General features: G+C 42.5%; 1 protein-coding gene across 1 annotated transcript in view; it reads right to left on the reverse strand.

Moving 5' to 3' along the window:
* LOC115202825 (low-density lipoprotein receptor-related protein 4-like) overlaps positions 1-19,026 on the reverse strand; it is a 233,810-nt gene extending 214,784 nt beyond the window's left edge. Inside the window, 1 exon segment of the mRNA XM_029766876.1 lies at positions 18,748-19,026. Within this exon segment, the coding sequence (XP_029622736.1) occupies positions 18,748-18,802 (55 nt within the window). The 5' untranslated portion in view covers positions 18,803-19,026.
* Between the last annotated feature and the right edge of the window lie 1,749 nt (positions 19,027-20,775).

The raw sequence follows: 20,775 nt of genomic DNA on the forward strand, positions 1-20,775 counted from the left end.
ATTGGCCTCCTGAGACAATAGACCAATCCAGACTGAGGAATACTTGATACACAGAGAGAGGATTAATTAACCTCGGTCCTACACACTTCATACATATATATATATATACACACACTGTATTCGAGTCTAGGCCTATCCTATTTAACTATTGCTAAACATATATTCTACCCTACATATTCTTCAGATATACTACATATTCTATCCATATACCGTCCATATTGTCTATGTATTCCATCATACATATATACAGCGCATTTGAAAAGTATTCAGACCACTTGACTTTTTCCACATTTTGTTACGTTACAGCCTTATTCTGAAATAGATTGCATTATTTTTTTTTTATCAATTTAAACAATACCTCATAATGACAAAGCGAAAACAGGTTTAGACATGTTTGTAAATGTGTATATATATTTTTTTGTAAATTCCTTATTTAAGGCTCAGGTGCATTCTGTTTCCATTGATCATCCTTGAGATGTTTCTACAACTTGATTGGAGTCCACCTGTGGTAAATTCTATTGATTGGACATGATTTGGAAAGGCACACACCTGTCTATATAAGGTCCCAGAGTTGACAGTGCATGTCAGAGCAAAAACCAAGCCATATTGTCGAAGGAATTGTCCGTAGATTTCCGAGACAGGATTGTGTCGAGACATAGATCTGGGGAAGGGTGACAAAAAATGTCTACAGCATTGAAGGTCCCCAAGAACACAGCAGCCTCCATTCTTAAATGGAAGAAGTTTGGAACCACCAACACTCTTCGTAGAGCTGGCAACCCGGCCAAATTGAGCAATCAGGGGAGAAGAGCCTTGGTCAGGGAGGTGACCAAGAAACAGATGGTCACTGACAGACCTCCAGAGTTCCTCTGTGGAGATGGGAGAACCTTCCAGAAGGACAACCATCTCTGCAGCACTCCACAAATCAGGCCTTTATGGTAGAGTGGTGGATACTGAAGCCACTCTTCAGTAAAAATGCACATGACAGCTTGCTTGGAGTTTGCCAAAATGCACCTAAAATACTCTGACCCCATAAGAAACAAGATTCTCTGGTCTGATGAAATCAAGATTCAACTCCTTGGCCTGTATGCCAAGCGTCACATCTGAAGGAAACCTGGCACCATTCCTACTGCCAATGCTGCCATTGATGGTGGCAGCATCAGATGTTTTTCCATCGGCAGGGACTGGGAGACTAGTCAGGATCGAGGGAAAGATGTACAGAGAGATCCTTGATGCTCCAGAGGGCTCAGGACCCCAGACTGGGGTGAGGGTTCACCTTCAAACAGGACAACAACCCTAAGCACACATTCAAGACAACGGAGGAGTGGCTTCGGGACCAGTCTCTGAATTACCTTGAGAGGCCCAGCCAGAGCCCGGACTTGAAGAGAGAGACCAGAAAATAGCTGTGCAACGACGCTCCCCATCCAAGAGAAGAAATGGCAGAAACTCCCAATACAGGTGTGCCAAGATTGTAGTGTCATACCCAAAAAGACTTGAGGCTGTAATCGCTGCCAACAAAGTACTGAGTAAAGGGTCTGAATACTTATGCAAATGTGATAATTCCATTTTCTATGTCACGGTTGTCATTGGAAATGGAGGACCAAAACGCAGCAGGTATGTGTACGCTCATCTTGACATTTATTAACTCAGAATGAACACACCAAAACAACAAAACGAACAACGAAACAGTCTTGAAAGGCTCACTCGGCAAACCAAGAAATAATCTCCCACAATTAAACAGACAAACACACTCATCTAATATAGGACTTCCAATCAAAGGCAACACCACACAGCTGCCTTCAATTGGAAGTCCACCCCAATTAACCAAACATAGACATACAACTAACTAGATCAACATAGATTTACGTAAACAAGGAACAGTGCCCAAAAACCCCGGAATACTTAAATCAAATGCCCTTTTTAGAAAAACACCACCCCTAACCACATAAAACAAATACCCTCTGCCACGTCCTGACCAAACTACAATACCAATTAACCCTTATACTGGCCAGGACGTGACAGTACCCCCCCCCTTAAAGGTGCTAACCCCGGAAGCACCTTAAAAAAAACAACAACCCCAAACAACAAAACAAAAATTCCCCCCTACTAAAGGGAGGGAAGGGAGGGTGGCTGCCGTCAACGACGGCACTGTGCTACACCCCCCCCCTCCCCAACCCACCTATATCTGGAGGTGGCTCCGGTTCTGGCCGTTCCAGGCAGTCTGGCCACTCTGGCATCTCCGGGCAGTCTGGCCACTCTGGCAGCTCCTGACTAGTGGGTGGCTCTGGCGATTCCTCACTGACAGGCAGTTCGGGCGACTCTTGACTGACGGGCAGTTCGGGCGACTCTTGACTGACGGGCAGCTCTAGCGACGTCGGACTGGGATGACGCACTTGAAGCCTGGTGCGTGGTGCTGGTACTGGACGTACCAGATTGGGAACACGCACCTCCAGGCTAGTGCGGGGAGCGGGAACAGGACGAGTCGGACTGGGCTGACGCACTTCCGGGTCCGCACGAGAGACAGGAGCTGGAAACCCAGGGCTATGGAGGCGCACAGGCGGTCTTGATCTTACCTCCTGCACAACCCGTCCTGGCTGGATGGAACTAGTAGCCCTGCACGAGCGGGGTGCTTGTACAGGGCGGACTGGGCTGTGCAGGGGCCTGATGGTAGCCGTGCGTAGAGCGGGAGTTGGGTAGCCTGGTCCTCGGAGGCGTACCGGCGACCAGATGCGCTGCGCAGGCATCCTCCTACCAGGCTGGATGCCCGCTCTAGCACGGCACCTGCGAGGGGCTGGAATAACACACACCGGACTGTGCGTGCGTATGGGTGAGAGTGCGCTCCTCAGCGAAACATGGCGCTCTCCACCTCATACGCTCCTCCATATAAGCACGGGTAGCTGGCTTCCGGCTCTTCCTAGGCCTAGCCAAACTACCCGTGTGCCCCCCCCAAAAAAATTATTGGGGGTGCCTCTCGTGCTTCACCCTCAGCGCGTCCAAGGCCTCGTACCTCCGCCTCTCTGCCTTGGCTGCCTCAATTTCCTCCCGTGGGCGACGGTACTCCCCAGCCTGGTGCCAAGGTCCAGCCCCGTCCAGAACTTCCTCCCAGGTCCATCTCTCCCGCCAGTCCAACTCGAAATCCCTTTTCCTCTGCTGCTTGGTCCTTAGTTGGTGGGAGATTCTGTCAGAGATTTCTTCGTTGCTTGACGATATAGCGAAATCATCGTCGGAAAAAGATGACCAATTTGCAGCAGAGTTGATATAGTTCATTTTGAACATTTAATAAACTCAAAATGAATATACAAAATAACAAAAACGAACTCACGATATACTGACAGTCCTGTTAGGCTTACACACGCTAAACACGAAACAATCTCCCACAATTAAACAGACAAACACACCCAACTAATATAGGACTTCCAATCAAAGGCAACACCACACAGCTGCCTTCAATTGGAAGTCCACCCCAATTAACCAAACATAGACATACAACTAACTAGATCAACATAGAAATACGTAAACAAGGAACAGTGCCCAAAAACCCCGGAATACTTAAAATCAAATGCCCTTTTTAGAAAAACACCACCCCTAACCACATAAAACAAATACCCTCTGCCACGTCCTGACCAAACTACAATACCAATTAACCCTTATACTGGCCAGGACGTGACATTCTATTTGTCATACATTTGCAAAAAATTCTAGAAACCTGTTTTTGCTTTGTCATTATGGGGTATTGCGTGTAGATTGATAAGAAACAATTTAATCAATTTTAAAATAAGGCTGTAACCTAACAAATGTGGTAAACGTCAAGGGGTCTGAATACTTTCCGACCGCACGGTGTATTTATACTCCCAATTCTGACTTTGCTTATCTTAATATTTCTATATTACTTAATTCCATTCTTTTACTTTTTAGATTTGTGTGTATTGTTCTGTACTGTCGATATTACTGCACTGTTGGAGCTAGGAACACAAGCAGATCACTACACCTGCTATAACATCTGCTAAATATGTGTATGTGACCAATACAATTTGATTAGATTTACCAAGACATCTACCCAGGACAATGTTGGTTAGAGAACTGAACTTAGTTCAATTTGTTATCCATAATACAGGGCTTAGCATGACGGAGCTTTGTGATTCATCACAATCATCACCACATCATCACTGTGATTTACAGGGGGGAATGAAGTGCAATCTGAAATGCAAAGAAACCCTCCCGAGTAACGCAGCAGTTGTTGAGGCGTCACTACAGACCAAGGCTCGATCCCAGGCTATGTCACTGCTGCCCGTGACCAGGGGACCCATGAGGCAGCGCACAATTGGCCCAGCGTCGGTCGGGTTATGGGGAGGGTTTGGCTGGCCAGGATTTCCTTGTCCCATCGCACTCTAGCGACTCCTTGAGGCGGGCCGGGCGCCTGCTAGCCAACTTCGGTCGCCAGCTGTACGGTGTTTCCTCCGACACATTGGTGCGGCAGGCTTCCCGGGTTAAGTGAGCAGTGTGTCAAGAAGCAGTGCTTGGCTGGACGCATGGCTCTCGACCTTCGCCTCTCCGAGACCGTATGGGAGTTGCAGCGATGGGACAAGACTGTAACTACCAATTGGGTATCACAAAATTGGTTAGAAAAAATACAAATAACACTAATAGAAAAATGCTAAGAAACATTTTTTTTAAAATGTGCACTCACTAGGCCTACTTATAGCCATGGAAATGTCAACAACAATAGACCTGTTTATCATACACACACGGATACAACAGATACAATGTCTGTAAATGTGTTACAGATATGGGGCTCATAGATTTCATAATTTTATGATAGAGTCAATAATCAAGCAAAGCATGACCTGAGACCTCCCTACCCAAAGATACCACAGTTGACGTTGACAACTTCACTCTGAAAGAACAGCAGACTTCACTATAAATAGGAGCAGGCTCGTCCAAGGGGCCTTTGTTTACAGAGAGATATCGAATCTTATCTGGTTGGCATTTGGGAGTCAGTCTACCGCTGACATTTAGAATTCTGTCACAATTACTGCCAGGTCGCAAATCAGAGCACAACATGAGCAACAGTTGTAGAGGCACATTTTTTGCCATTTTGTCAGATTAATCGATTCATGTCAGCAGAACGATACACTGCAGGCAACTGCTTGTGTGTTTGTGTGTACGAGAAAGAGAGAGACAGGGAGAGAGCAACAAAGAGACAGAGAGACGCCTGCCATAGCCTAGTGTTTCTTTAAAAAGGTGTTCCCGGCGTGTTGGTGAGGTCCTCACACATTCCAGCCGGCATGGCGGCTGTTCTGACATGTTGTAAACTAAGGTGTTAGTGGAAACTTGGATAAGAAAAAAATGACATCTTCCTGGTGGTCTGACAGGGGTTGGGGGTGTAGCCTAAAAATGCTAACAATCACAGCAAGGCACTTAATTGTTACCCAGAAACAAAAAAGCAACCAAGAAAAGGGCTAAAAATAGCCAACATTAACATAAGTCGACTGAGAAACAAGGCTCCTGAAATTGATAACTTGTTCAGATTACATTCATATACCGGCCATCTGTGAAATTCACTTAGATAATTAATTTAATGATACAGTGGTAGCAATATATGGTTATAACATCTACAGAAGAGACAGGAATGTCAATGGAGGAGGTGATATATAAACTCAGCAAAAAAAGAAACGTCCCTTTTTCAGGACCCTGTCTTTCAAAGATAATTCATAAAAATGTAAATAACTTCACAGATCTTCATTGTAAAGGGTTTAAACACTGTTTCCCATGCTTGTTCGACAAACCACAAACAATTAATGAACATGAACCTGTGGAACGGTCGTTAAGACACTAACAGCTTAGAGACAGGTAGGCAATTAAGGTCACAGTTATGGACACTAAAGAGGCCTTTCTACTGACTCTGAAAAACGCCAAAAGAAAGATGCCTAGGGTCCCTGCTCATCTGCGTGAAAATGCCTTTGGCATGCTGCAAGGAGGCATGAGGACTGCAGATGTGGCCAGGGCAATAAATGTCAATGTCCGTACTGTGAGAGGCCTAAGACAGCGCTACAGGGAGACAGGACGGACAGCTGATCATCCTCGCAGTGGCAGACCACGTGTAACAAACACCTGCACAGGATCGGTACATCCGAACATCAGGTACAGGATGGCAACAACAACTGCCCAAGTTACACCAGGAACACACAATCCCTCCATCAGTGCTCAGACTGTCCGCAATAGGTGGAGAGAGGCTGGACTGAGGGCTTGTAGGCCTGTTGTAAGGCAGGTCCTCACCAGACATCACAGGCAAAAACGTCGCCTATGGGCACAAACCCACTGTCGCTGGAAACACAGGACTGGCAAAAAGTGCTCTTCACTGATGAGTCGCGGTTTTGTCTCACCGGGGGTGATGGTCGGATTTGCGTTTATCGTCGAAGAAATGAGCATTACATAGAGGCCTGTACTCTGGAGTGGGATCAATTTGGAGGTGGAGGGTCCGTCATGGTCTGGGGCGGTGTGTCACAGCATCATCGGACTGAGATGGTTGTCATTGCAGGCAATCTCAATGCTGTGCGTTACAGGGGAGACATCCTCCTCCCTTATGTGGTACCCTTCCTGCAGGCTCATCCTGACATGACCCTCCAGCATGACAATGCCACCAGCCATACTGCTCGTTCTGTGCGTGCAAGACAGGAATGTCAGTGTTCTGCCATTTCCAGCGAAGAGCCGGGATCTCAATCCCATTGAGCACACCTGGGACCTGTTGGATCAGAGGGTGAGGGCTAGGGCCATTCCCCCCAGAAATGTCCGAGAACTTGCAGGTGCCTTGGTGGAAGAGTGGGGTAACATCTCACAGCAAGAACTGGCAAATCTGGTCAGTCCATGAGGAGGAGATGCACTACAGTACTTAATGCAGCTGTTGGCCAAACCAGATACTGACTGTTACTTTAGATTTTGACCCCCCCCCCTTGTTCAGTTTATGTCTCAGTTGTTGAGTCTTGTTTTCATACAAACATTTACACATGGTAAGCTTGCTGAAAATAAACACAGTTTACAGTGAGAGGACGTTTCTTTTTCAGCTGAGTTTAAAAATATATATACAGTTGAAGTCGGAAGTTTACATACACTTAGGTTGGAGTCATTAAAACTCATTTTTCAACCACTCCACACATTTCTTGTTAGCAAACTACGGTTCCAGAAAATTATGTCATGCTTTAGAAGCTTCTGATAGGCTAATTGACATCATTTGAGTCAATTGGAGGTGTACCAGTGAATGTATTTCAAGGCCAACCTTCAAACTCAGTGCCTCTTTGCTTGACATCATGGGAAAACCAAAAGAAATCAGCCAAGAAAAGAAATTGTAGACCTCCACAAGTCTGGTTCATCCTTGCGAGCAATTTCCAAATGCCTGATGGTAACACGTTCATCTGTACAAACAATAGTACGCAAGTATAAACACCATGGGACCACACAGCCGTCATACTGTTCAGGAAGGAGACGTGTTCTGTCTCCTAGAGATGAACGTACTTTGGTGCGAAAAGTGAAAATCAATCCCAGAACAGCAGCAAAGGACCTTGTGAAGATGCTGGAGGAAACAGGTACAAAAGTATCGATATCCACACTAAAACGACTCCTATATCGACATAACCTGAAAGGCCGCTCAGCAAGGAAGAAGCCACTGCTCCAAAACCGACATAAAAAAGCCAGACTACGGTTTGCAACTGCACATGTGGACAAATATCGCACTTTTTGGAGAAATGTCCTCTGGTCTGATGAAACAAAAATAGAACTGTTTGGCCATAATGACCATCGTTATGTTTGGAGGATAAAAAGGGAGGCTTGCAAGCCGAAGAACATCATCCCAACCATGAAGCACGGGGGTGGCAGCATCATGTTGTGGGGGTGGTTTGCTGCAGGAGGGACTGGTGCACTTCACAAAATAGATGGCATTATGAGGAATTGAAAATCATGTGGATATATTGAAGCAGCATGTCAAGACATCAGTCAGGAAGTTAAAGCTTGGTCGCAAATGGGTCTTTCTAATGAACAATGACCTCAAGCATACTTCCAAAGTTGTGGCAAAATGGCTTAAGGACAACAAAGTCAAGGTATTGGAGTGGCCATCACAAAGCCCTGACCTCAATCCCATAGAAAATGTGTGGGCAGAACTGAAAAAGCATGTGTGAGCAAGGAGGCCTACAAACCTGACTCAGTTACACCAGCTCAGTCAGGAGGAATGGGCAAAATTCCCCCAACTTATTGTGGGAAGCGTGTGGAAGGCTACCTGAAACATTTGACCCAAGTTAAACAATTTAAAGGCAATGCTACCAAATACTAATTGAGTGTATGTAAACTTCTGACCAACTGGGAATGTGAGGAAAGAAATACAGGTCAGGAATTATGAAAAACTGAGTTTAAATGCATTTGGCTAAGGTGTATGTAAACTTCTGACTTCAAAGTTTCAGGTCACTTAGAAATGTCCTTGTTTTTGAAAGAAAAGCACATTTTTGCCCATTTAAAATAACATCAAATTCATCAGAAATACAGTGTAGACATTGTTAATGTTGTAAATGACTATTGTATCTGGAAACGGCTGACTTTTAATGGAATATCTACATAGGCGTACAGAGGCCCATTATCAGCAACCATCACTCCTGTGTTTCAATGGCACGTTGTATCCAAGTTTATCATTTTAAAAGGCTAATTGATCATTAGAAAACCCTTTTGCAATTATGTTAGCACAGCTTAAAACTGTTGTCCTGATTAAAGAAGTAATACAACTGGCCTTTAGACTAGTTGAGTATCTGGAGCATCACCATTTGTGGGTTAAATTACAGGCTCAAAATGGCCAGAAACAAAGAACTTTCTTCTGAACCTCGTCAGTCTTTTCTTGTTCTGAGAAACGATGGCTATTCCATGAAAGAAATTGCCAAGAAACTGAAGATCTCGTACAACGCTGTGTACTACTCCCTGGCTAGAGCACAAACTGTCTCTAACCACAATAGAAAGAGGAGTGGGAGGCCCCAGCGCACAACTGAGCAAGATGACAAGTACATTAGTGTCTAGTTTGAGAAACAGACGGCTCACAAGTCCTCAACTGGCAGCTTCATTAAATACATTAACCATGTGTGTTCTCTTGTTTTGTATGTTCTGTAGTTTCAACCCAATGATTTGTCTGACAAACAAAGAACTTGCGTACTGCAGACAGAGGCATGGATCAGAGCTGGCGAGACATTCAGTGACATCATCAAGAGATATGCTGGACCCTATGTCAGAGAGGTGTTTTTGGGACCACATCGTGTCTACTGTCCTAATAATAGCCCTTGTGAAAACATGTTTTCAAAAGGCCTCCAGGACTGACAGAGAAGTTCCTTACTTTTAACCCCTGCCACTAGCCTCTTCCATTTATTCCCATAGTAATTCGTTATGGTTTGTATTGAAAATGAGGGCATGAACTGGATCAAGATGCCAGCAGAGTAAGTAGACCTTCATGCAGTAAAATAAAGGTTAAATAAAAAACCTACAACACTTTGAACAGCACATTACTCAACACTAGTGAGACTCATGTCGCCTACGGTAGGCCTACACTATATCTAGAAGAAAAAAAATCTCTACATGCAGGTTTCCTGATTTAAACCCGATCGAACTTGTTGCAACTAAAATGTAGTTGAAATAAACATCTGCATGTTTGCCTGGCATGGATTGTGACTCCATCTCGTTCCTCGCCCTCTTCAACTCTGCCAATGCCGCATGACTCTCCGCCAATGACGTGACTCTCTGCCAATAATACAATTTAGAGGATTGGAGGATTCTAAATTAATATCTAAGGGGAATTTTTCATTAGGGCAAATCTGGTCTGTGAGAATACATAAGAAGCTTTTATATAATTATAATGCAAGGTTAATAATAAAACCACTTTGTAAATAAGGATGCATTATGAAAGGAAAATGACTCGCGCAAGAGACGCTGGTATATATTTTTATTCATCACAATTTTCTTAAACAAATTTTGGTCTCTAATACAGAGCCGACAGACAAGTTCCTTACTTTTATTTTTTTTACTGAAATTACAACCAACTTTCTATGGTTTGTTTAAAAAAATATCAATATTTTGGAGATGATTTCATCTCAAATAACCGAAAGTGAGCAATTGTAATCTGAATAAAGGGAAAAGGGCCGTTCTTGAACATGGGGTGAGACAATCTTACTAATTTTAAAATAAAGCCAGTTGGTTATTTAGAATGATTTATTTCTGTTTTTAGAGGGAGAGAAACCAAAAGCACACCATGCCTATTTTTGGGAAAATCGTCAGTCCACATGTCAAGTGTAATTCCGCCATTGTATTTACCCAAGTTCTCTCTTAACTCCAGGACCACCGACAGTTTTTGTTGTTGTTGCCTAGTGCAGGACTCTATTGCCAGAGGAGAGACTCTCAGACTGAAAACACCTCCATTAATTGCCACAGTTTAGACTACCGCGTTCTAACTCCCCCTTGTGATAGTGTGGTGCAATTACAGAATGCCACCATCTACCACAAACGGTCGGAGCATAAGCTCATAACTTTTAAAGGAAGAACCACTGTATATAGGTATATATGTGCCATTTTTTTAAATTAATGTCCTCTATATGGAGACAAGAAGTGTTAAGTAATCTGGCAGCAGGCCTTGGTGATGCAGTTGTAAATGTAATTATAAACCACGCCGCCTCCTCCGTATTCTAAAAACAACTCTCCATTGGCTGTTCTCTAGCCACAGCGACTGTCATAGATATATATTCAGTCATATTCTAGTAACGCTTAGAGATGATCTCATGTCAAATGCTGTTGAAGTAATATGGCTACAGGTTCACCTGCCTCACCTAAAGCCCATTCTTGTGGGAAGCTGCTATAGACCACCTAGTGCTAACAGTCAGTATCTGGATAATAGGTGTAAAATGCTTGATAATGCATGTGATATCAACAGAGAGGTATACTTTCTGGGTGACCTAAATATTGACTGGCTTTCAACAAGCTGCCCACCCAAGAAAAAGCTTTGAACTGTAACCAGTGCCTGCTACCTGTCAACCTACTAGGGTACTTACAAACAGCACAGGAATGATATCATCCACATGTATTGATCACATCTTTACTAATGCTGCAGAAAATCTGCTCTAAAGCAGTATCCACACCCATCGGATGTAGTGATCATAATATTGTAGCTATATCTTGGAAAACCAAAGTTCCAAAAGCTAGGCCAAAAATAGTGTATAAGATATCATACAAAAGGTTCTGTAGTGATTCCTATGTTCAAGGTTTAAAGAATATTTACTGGTCTGTTGTGTATGAGAGGACCAAACGCCACCCTTGACACTTCTTCCATTGACTAATAAGCATGCACCCATTAACAAAATTATTGTAAAAACTGCTAAATCCCTGTGGATAGATGAAGAATAAAAAAAGGGTATGGTTGATAGGGGCTGCATAGCCGATTTGGCATACGTACTATAAATTGAGAAATCATGTGACTACACTGGACCAAAAAAAAAGTTTTACTATTAAAACAAAGATAAATTATATAAAGAATGATAGTAAAAACTTTGGAGCACCTTAAATGAAATTTGGGGGAAAAAGCAAACTAAGCTCCAACCATTGAGGCTGATCATCACAAAACCCTGTAACTACTTTAATGACTTTTTCATTGACAAGATTAGCAAATTTAGGCATGACATGCCAACAAACTCTCACATCTATGCATAGCTGACCAAATTATGAAAGAAAAGCATTGTTATTCAAATGATCAAAGCTTGATGATTAGTTGATTATTTGTGTAGTGCTAGGGCAAAAACAAATGTACATCCCTTGGGGTCACGAGGACACACTACTGTAGGCTTAGATTGAAGAGATGGCAAATATGAGTGCTGCTCAGAATTAAGATTCAAAGATGTCTGCAGAAACAATGGGTTGTCAGCGATGACATGGCACCTTGAGTTTGAAAGAATCTATTTTGGTTATTGAACTACAGTAAGTGAAGTCGATTTACACCCGGTAATGGAATTACATCATGCGTCCCTGATCTGTACTACACAGAAATGCATAATTATGGATATGAATGTCAGTCTCTTCATGTTTCACAAGTTTGGACATCAATGCGCAGCAGAGCACAGTACAATACAGCACAGCAAAGGAGGGTACAGTACAGTAAGGTACAGTAGAATTCAGTACAGTAGAGCAGCGGTCCCCAACCCCCGGGCCGCGGACCGGTACCGGTCCGTGAGTCATTTGGTACTGGGCCGCAGAGAAAGAATAAATAACTTACATTATTTCCGTTTTATTTATTATCCGAGTCTGAACAATGTTTTATTTTGAAAAATGACCGGATTCCCTCTGTTACATCCGTCTATGACTCACTCTTGACGCTTGTCTCGGTCACGTGATACGTTGGATTTGTGGGGACGGCGCATGAACAGAGGTATATTTGACATGTTACAAACATTCGCAGGGATTTTGGAAGAGACTGAGCCCGAGCCTTCATTGTCCCAGCTGGTGCATGATCACCTGTCTTTGCTTTTAAAAGAGTTTGAGCGCTACTTCCCAACCACAAAAGACCCACGAACTGCCAAGGAATGGATCCGCGACCCATTTGTCAACAAACCAGGTGAATCCAGCATGTCTATGCAAGAAGATCAACTGCTGGAGATCGCAAATGACAGCGGCCTTAAAAGTATGTTCGAGACAACAACTCTGCCGGGGTTCTGGATTAAAGTCACGGCAGAATACCCTGAGATCGCCACAACAGCACTGAAAACCCTGTTGCCATTTCCGACATCCTATTTGTGTGAAGTGGGATTTTCTGAAGTGACAGCAACCAAAACAAAATTACGGAGTAGAGTGGACATAAGCAACACACTTCGGGTGTCATTGTCTCCCATTACCCCTAGATGGGACCATCTCGTTGCAGAGAAACAAGCTCAGGGCTCCCACTGATTTAGCGTTATGGTGAATGGTATTTTTCATGCACTTTATATTTGTTTTTGTGTTGTATCTTATTTTTAAGGCATGTTTAAATGTTACCATAGTGACCAGAGAGTGTTAGGGGGCAGAGAGGATGTTACTCATGTTATGTTGTTGGTGCGATGTTACGAGGACGCTGCTAATAAAGTTACATACGAGTACACAGTGGATTCACGTTTATTATTATATTTTAAAAATACCACAGTTTTTATGCCGGTCGTATCATTTTAATTTGTGTATTTATCCGCCACACCTTAAAGGCCGGTCCGTGAAAATATTGTCTGACATTAAACCGGTACGTGGCCCAAAAAAGGTTGGGGACCGCTGCAGTAGAGAATAGTTCAGTACATTACAACATACTGTACTCTGCTCTACTCACTGTACAGTATAATCTACTGTGCTCTACTCACTGTACTAACTTGTGAAACATACATCTATGATAACAGCTAGTTTTCAGGTTCCATATCCCTCCCATTAGGCTCGTCCAATTAGGCCCCTCACTCAGACCAGTTCCAGACAGTCCTAGGCTAAATTCTTTCTTGAGAAATTGATCTTTGCTAAGAAGGTATTTTTGTTTTCAATTAAAATGGTCAAAAAGGGTGGACTGACCAAATATCAACTACTTTTCAACATCCATGGACATCGATGTTGATCGGTGCTCAGTGGGAGAGGATTCTGGTTACAGTAAATGGAGAGGGGGCTCATGGGTTAGTGTCAATAAGTGCTGGAGCTCCAGTGGTTAGAGTGTGGTTAGAGAGTTAGACTAGTAACCGAAAGGTTGCAAGATCGAATCCCCGAGCTGACAAGGTAAAAATCTATTGTTCTACCCCTGAACAAGGCAGTTAACCCATTGTTCCTAGGCCGTCATTGAAAATAAGAATATGTTCTTAACTGACTTACCTAGTTAAATAAAGGTAAATAAAAAAATAAAAAAACTTGAGATAGATGGATGGGTTGTCCAAACTGACTTTTAACACTCCAGACGACAGAAAGAAAACAGTTATGAGTTGACCATAACAGTATGCCAGTGGAAGGGAGGACAGAGGCAGTGTGGTTTGTGACTATTATGACTTCACAGCGTAGCAAATTCAGTTGTAGTAATTATATTAATGATTTTTTGTAATTTCGTTACTAATTTGGTAACGGAATTATGGTTGGGCGGTATGCAGATCTTCATATCATCATACTGTCAAACTGGGATTTATGATACTATCGGCTTAGTACACAAGGGTGCGCCAAAAAAATGCAAAAAAGACAATTGAGAGTCTACCAGAATGCTAACGAAATTAGCACAATTAATAGCGAATTTCCATGGAGACGGCTTGTTAAATATGCTAATGGAAGAGACGAAAATAAATGAATTGCAAAGACAGGCAATCCAGCTCATAAAGTTATACATATATTGGTAGGAGCTAGTGAATTTCATTTTTGGTGATTTAAAAGTGAATGTGAACAGAGACATTGTGTAAATTAACTACAGTATTTCTGATACCTTTAGGACTTTAAGACAACTTTTCCATCTGTTTATCTAGAAAACAAAGCCTTTAATTAAACTTAATTTTTAAGATGGAATATGGTTGAAAAATGTATCTATGCCTTCATTTCCCAAAAATAGACTCATAGCTTTCATTTGACACCCAATTTGATATGGTCCCCAAAATGTCATATGTTGGTGCTCAAGGTTCCTTCTCGATGGAAATGCCCGGAAGCAAAAGTAATTCCGTTACCTTTTACTGAATTAAACAGCTGACCAACCACCCTGCTACCGACCCTTAGTAAACTTAAAAAAAAGAGTTTTTGTCTTTGACCACATACAATGCTTTTTCATAGTAAACAAATGAACAACTGACTTTCAGCACATTCACACTTACACAAATAAGTGATGATTGCCTGAAAGAAATTGATAATGAGAAGAATGTGGAAGCTGTTTTATTAGACTTCAGTGCAGCTTTTGACATTATCAATCATAGTCTGCTGCTGGAAAAACATGTGTTATGGCTTTCCATCCTCTACAATGTCATGGATCAAGAGTTACCTATAACAGAAGAGTGGGTGTTCTTTAATGGATTCCTCTCTAATATAAACCAGGTAGTGTCTGGCATACTTCAAGGCAGCCGTGGTGGCCCCTTACTTTTCTCTATTTTTACAAAGGTATGTGGACACCCCTTGAAATTAGTGGATTTGGCTATTTCAGCCACACCCATTGCTGACAGGTGTATAAAATCGAGCACACAGCCATGCAATCTACATAGAGCTCAGTGACTTTCAACATGGCACTGTCATAGGATGCCACCCTTCCAACAGGTCAGTTTGTCAAATTTCTGCCCTGCTAGAGCTGCCCCGGTCAACTGTAAGAGATGTTATTGTGAAGAGGAAACGTCTAGGAGCAACAACATCTCAGCTGCGAATTGGTAGGCCACACAAGCTCACAGAACGGCACCGCCGAGTGCTGAAGCGCGTAGCATGTAAAAATTGTCTGTCCTTGGTTCCAACACTCACTATCGAGTTCCAAACTGCCTCTGGAAACAACGTCTGCACAATAACTTTTCGTCTGAAGCTTCATGAATTGGGTTTCCTTGGCCGAGTACCTGCACACAAGCTTAAGATCACCGTGCGCAATGCCAATCGTGGGCTGGAGTGGTGTAAAGCTCGCCACCATTGGACTCTGGAGCAGTGGAAACGCGTTCTCTGGATTGATTAATCACGCTTCTCCATCTGGCAGTCTGACAGCCAAATCTGGGTTCGTTGGATGCCAGGAGAACGCTACCTGCCCCAATGTATAGTGCCAACTGTAAATTTAATTGGAGGAGGAATAATGGTCTGGGGCTGTTTTTCAATATCAGTGCCCAACCTCACTAATTCTTGTAGCTGAATGAAAGCAAGTCCCCACAGCAATGTTCCAACATCTAGTGGAAAGCCTTCCCAGAAGAGTGAAGGCTGTTGTAGCAGCAAAAGGGGGAGCAACTCCATATTCATGCCCACAATTTTGGAATGAGATGTTTGACAAGCAGGTGTCCACCTAGTTTTGGATATACACTACATGACCAAAAGTAAAATAATTGTATTTGGTACAAAACATTCACTAAACCTAGGGCTGACACCAGTCTGATTTGCACCTGTCTCAGTGGACTAATCCATTGAGGAGGCCGTGGGGATGCCATGGTCCTAGAAGAAGGGGAGTGTGGCTAAGATGCACAAAGAATGTCTCTCTCCAGAAGGCTATCCGGCCGGCGTGCAAATGTAGGCCTATAAATGTGCCCATTTGGGAATGTCTGACAGTATTTCACCCCGACTAATGAGCTATGGAACTTCTCAAAATATTTTTTCTTTACCTCCAAACAGCAAGTAAACGAAGTCTGTTTTTAGAATCCATTGAGAATGACAATAGTTCCTCAATGTATTTGAAAAATATGTTCAGCTCTCTCACTTTCGATTACCCCTCTGCATGAAAGGGAAAAATGTAATGCCCTGATCCAATGAAAACATCATAAAATACCTGATAACTTCTTATCCCTTGCAAAATAGCCTACAGCTGTGTCTGTCCCAAGCTCACTGGAGTGGGAAATTCTGAGGGCCCAGAACATTTCATACAACATGGCAAGTTTGCTAGCGCGGTCGGGCCGGGCACAGTTGATAGTTGATACAATGTTTCAAGTTCGTTGCAGACAGGCCATGCATAGCCAATGTGATTTATAGGATATGTATTCTTATCAGGATATTTTCTACCTGCAGGCTGCAATGTTTATATTTGTTGGCTTTATGTAGGATATTTTTACATAGTTGGCAATGGCAATAGATTTGTATCATTTTCATGTAGATAGAATTTAGATTAACCACATGATAATGATTTTTAAATACAAAGACTATTATAAATTAAACTTTTGCATGCATATGCATATGAAAATCACAACTTGTACGCAGATCGGTTGAAATGGTAAGATGATTTGGCACTCCAAATGGAAAAGGTTGCCAACCCCTGGTGCAGTCTATTACTGCACAGTAACGTCAGAATCTGCGAATGCCAGCCGGGAACAGGTTTTTTTCTTCTGGTTAGGCCATCTTGATCTCTGGCTCCCTCGTGTAATTTGTATGTTTTAATTATTTAATCCAACAGCATGATTAAAGCATCAGGCAATCTCAGTACATATCATTTATTTATTAAAACACATAGGGTGTGGCTATATGGAAAAATACATCGTTGAAAATTTTGACCAATTGATTGGTCGAAAGAAAAAGACGACTCTCAGTCTACAAAGATGTTTTGTAGTCAGGGACAGCCCTACCTAAACCTCAACTAAATATTGTACTGGATAATGTGGCAATTGAGCAAGTTGAGGAGTCTAAACTGCTTGGTGTAACCCTACATTGTAAACTGACATGGTCAAAACATATTGGGAGGTCTGTCCGTGATAAAGCGCTGCTCTGATTTCTTGACATCACAATCAACAAAACAAGTCCTACAGGCCCTAATTTTATCAGACCTGGACTACTGCCCAGTCATATGGTCAAGTGCCACAAAGAATGGCAAACAGTTGGCCCAGAACAGAGCAGCACGGCTGCCCCTTAAATGTACACAAAGACATGCATGTACATCTCTCCTGGCTCAAAGTAGAGGAGAGATTGACTGCATTACTACTTGTCTTTGTGAGAGGTATTGACGTGTTGAAAGCACCGAACTGTCTGTTTAAACACCTAACACACAGTTCAGACACCCATACATAACCCACAAGACCATAACAGACTATGGGAAACACACACAACACCTCATGGCACAATGTGGACTGTGACACACACACACAGTAATATTGGTGTATTGTAAACATTATGTTGTACATTTGTACTAATAGAGTAATAACGTAATACATGTATTGTATAATGAATTGTTTTTTTTATGATGTAGGCCTAATTGTTTTAATCCTGTTTGGACCCCAGGAAGAGTAGCTGCGCCTTGGCAGCAGCTAATGGGAATCCTAATAAATGCAAATACATTATATTCTGTAGAAGGTTAAATATGAGACATGATAAACATGTCCCTCATCCAGACATCCCCAGTCATATGATCGGTATGCGGCTGATTGCACGTGTAAGCTTCTGCAGTTTTAAATAGCGGCTGTCCGGAAGCGAAGGCGAGTTGTAGACGTGCACACTCGCATTAAATTAAACCTGTGCCGAGGATGAGTAGATCCATGCCAAGGATTTCATCCATGCTCAAGTATAGCATAGTGGCAATGTGTAAACCGCCAACAAAAACATGGACAGACTGTAAACAATGCGAGTGATGCAGAAAAAAAAGTCTGCAATAGCCTACAATAGGCTATTTATTGGTAATTCAAAAACAAGCAGGAAATATCACTATTTCACTAGTGGCCTAAAACATATGTATTTGCCTTAGGCATGTTTTGCCTTAGGCATGTTTGTTGTGTCACATTGTTAGGCTATAAAAGGCTACTGTGATGCCTGATTGACAGACCTATCAGTCTTTGTGCAATGAGATCCATTATTCAGATTGCATTTTGATAGGGCTGCATCATGTCACATAAAAACAAGTTATTCCCAGTATTATTCTGTCTAAATCTATGCAAAACATTAACTTATGTTGTTATGAAACTCATGCGTATTTCATAGCAATGGACTAGAATTGAAAGCTGAAAGAAAACGACACAGTTGTTTGGATATCATAACATTCGGTCTTCGAAACATCCTCCCGCAGAAGAAAATTAAACAGTGGGTCTAAGATTCGAAGACGTGTTTGACGCGATGACATGTTAAAATGCAACTTACCTTGACTGCGAAGGAAGAAAGTTATCATGCTACACAGCACCACAGAGACCTGCATCTTTGATCCCTTTCTCGGTCTGTCTTTTTCTCTCTTATTTGCTGCAAATATTTTGTTATTATCGCAATATCAAAGAAGAACCTTCAAATCAACAAAGACTGGACTCATAACTATATCCATAGCATGGCTGTATTTTGGTCTTTAGTCCCCGCTGATACGACGAGCCAAAGTTAAAGTTTTGTTCTGTGACCAGGCACATACGGTCTTCAACATGTTGTGCTGTGCTCAGATCTGACGCTGGAGTGACCAAAAAGAGCATTGGACGGTACCAAACGCTACAAGGGGGAGGTTCAGCTAGAACGCGCAACGTTTCGACAGGAAAAACGGACAAGCTAGTGCATTTTACTTTGATATAAGATACATTTTCACTTCAGCAACAGTATTTCAGTGTGTGAGTCCTCCTAAATGCAACTTTGTTCCCTAAACGAACACTATATTGTTGCAAATCAACCCAGTGATTTGGAGTTTGCATTGCCCTTGGTTTCTCCTCGTTGTGTCATTTCTAAAGTTACAATGTATTTTTAAAGGTTGGTGGTCATCAAATCAAAGGGTCCTTTCTAATACCTAGAAAGGATCTGGACGCATGAGTAGCCTAACTATGAGCACCTTTTGCAGTGCATGTTTCTCTCGGTTGAAAATGCAGACTAAAACTTGAGGCTATGGGAAATCTGGTCACCTTCCATTTCGATGTTGCCAAAAGGATTGCAACCTCAAAATGGTCAGGAACCGGTAGGCTCTAGGAAGTTTGGAAGTCATATGCAGCATGTTGCAATACCACATACACAATGTTTAGCATGGATGGAATTTAGCAGTTCAGCCCGGAAGGCAAAAGCTGCATGCGTAGGGTATAAACTCAACTCCATGGTGAAGAATGTTTATGATTAACTCTATTGAGTTGAGCAGTGACGAGGGTTTGTGGAATTCATATGGAGCCAGATAGCTGCCAAAAGATTGAGCATACGTATCAGGTATCATTAGGATCGTAAGAAGTCAATTGTTATGATTATAAGAAAAGCCATGGGTAAAACATGAAACGTAACCGTTAAATTAGATCTTTAAACTATTACATTTATTCAATTCTTACATCTCCCTTTACCCAGTTACAGATCTTTTTTATATTTATTTATCCTTTATTTAACAAAGCAAGTCAGTTAAGAACAAATTCTTATTTAAAATGACGGCCTACCCCGGCCAAACCGTCCCCTAACGCGTACAATTGTGCGCTGCCCTATTGGACTCCCGATCTCAGCCAGTTGTAATACAACCCGGGATCGAACCCGGGTCTGTAGTGATGCAATGCAGTACCTTAGACAGCGGCGCATCTCGGTCCCCGAACTACAGAGGCTGTGAAAGTATTCACCCCCTTGGCATTTTTCCTATTTTGTTACCTTACAACCTAGAATTAAAATAGATTTTTGGGAGGTTTGTATCATTTCATTTACACAACATGCCTACCACTTTGAAGACGCAATTTTTTTGTGAAACAAGCAAGAAATAAGACAAAAAAACTGAAATCTTGAGCGTGCATAACTATTCACCCCCCCAAAGTCAATACTTTGAAGAGTCACCTTTTTCAGCAATTACAGCTGCAAGTGTCTTGGGATATGTCTCTATAAGCTTGGCAGATCTAGCCACTGGGATTTATGCCCATTATTCAAGGCAAAACTGCTCCTGCTCCTTCAAGTTGGATGGATTCCGCTGGTGTACAGCAATCTTTAAGTCATACCACAGATGATCAATTGGATTGAGGTCTGGGCTATGACTATGATCATTGTCCTACTGGAAGGTGAACCTCCGTCACCGTCTCAAATATCTGGAAGACTGAAACAGGTTTCCCTCAAGAATTTCCCTGTATATAGCACCATCCATCATTCCTTTAATTCTGACCAATTTCCCAGTCCCTGCTGATTAAAAACATCCCCACAGCATGATGCTGTCACCACCATGCTTCACTGTGGGAATGGTGTTCTTGG

The sequence above is a fragment of the Salmo trutta genome, chromosome 12, assembly GCF_901001165.1.
Source record: "Salmo trutta chromosome 12, fSalTru1.1, whole genome shotgun sequence".
NCBI lineage: Eukaryota > Metazoa > Chordata > Actinopteri > Salmoniformes > Salmonidae > Salmo > Salmo trutta.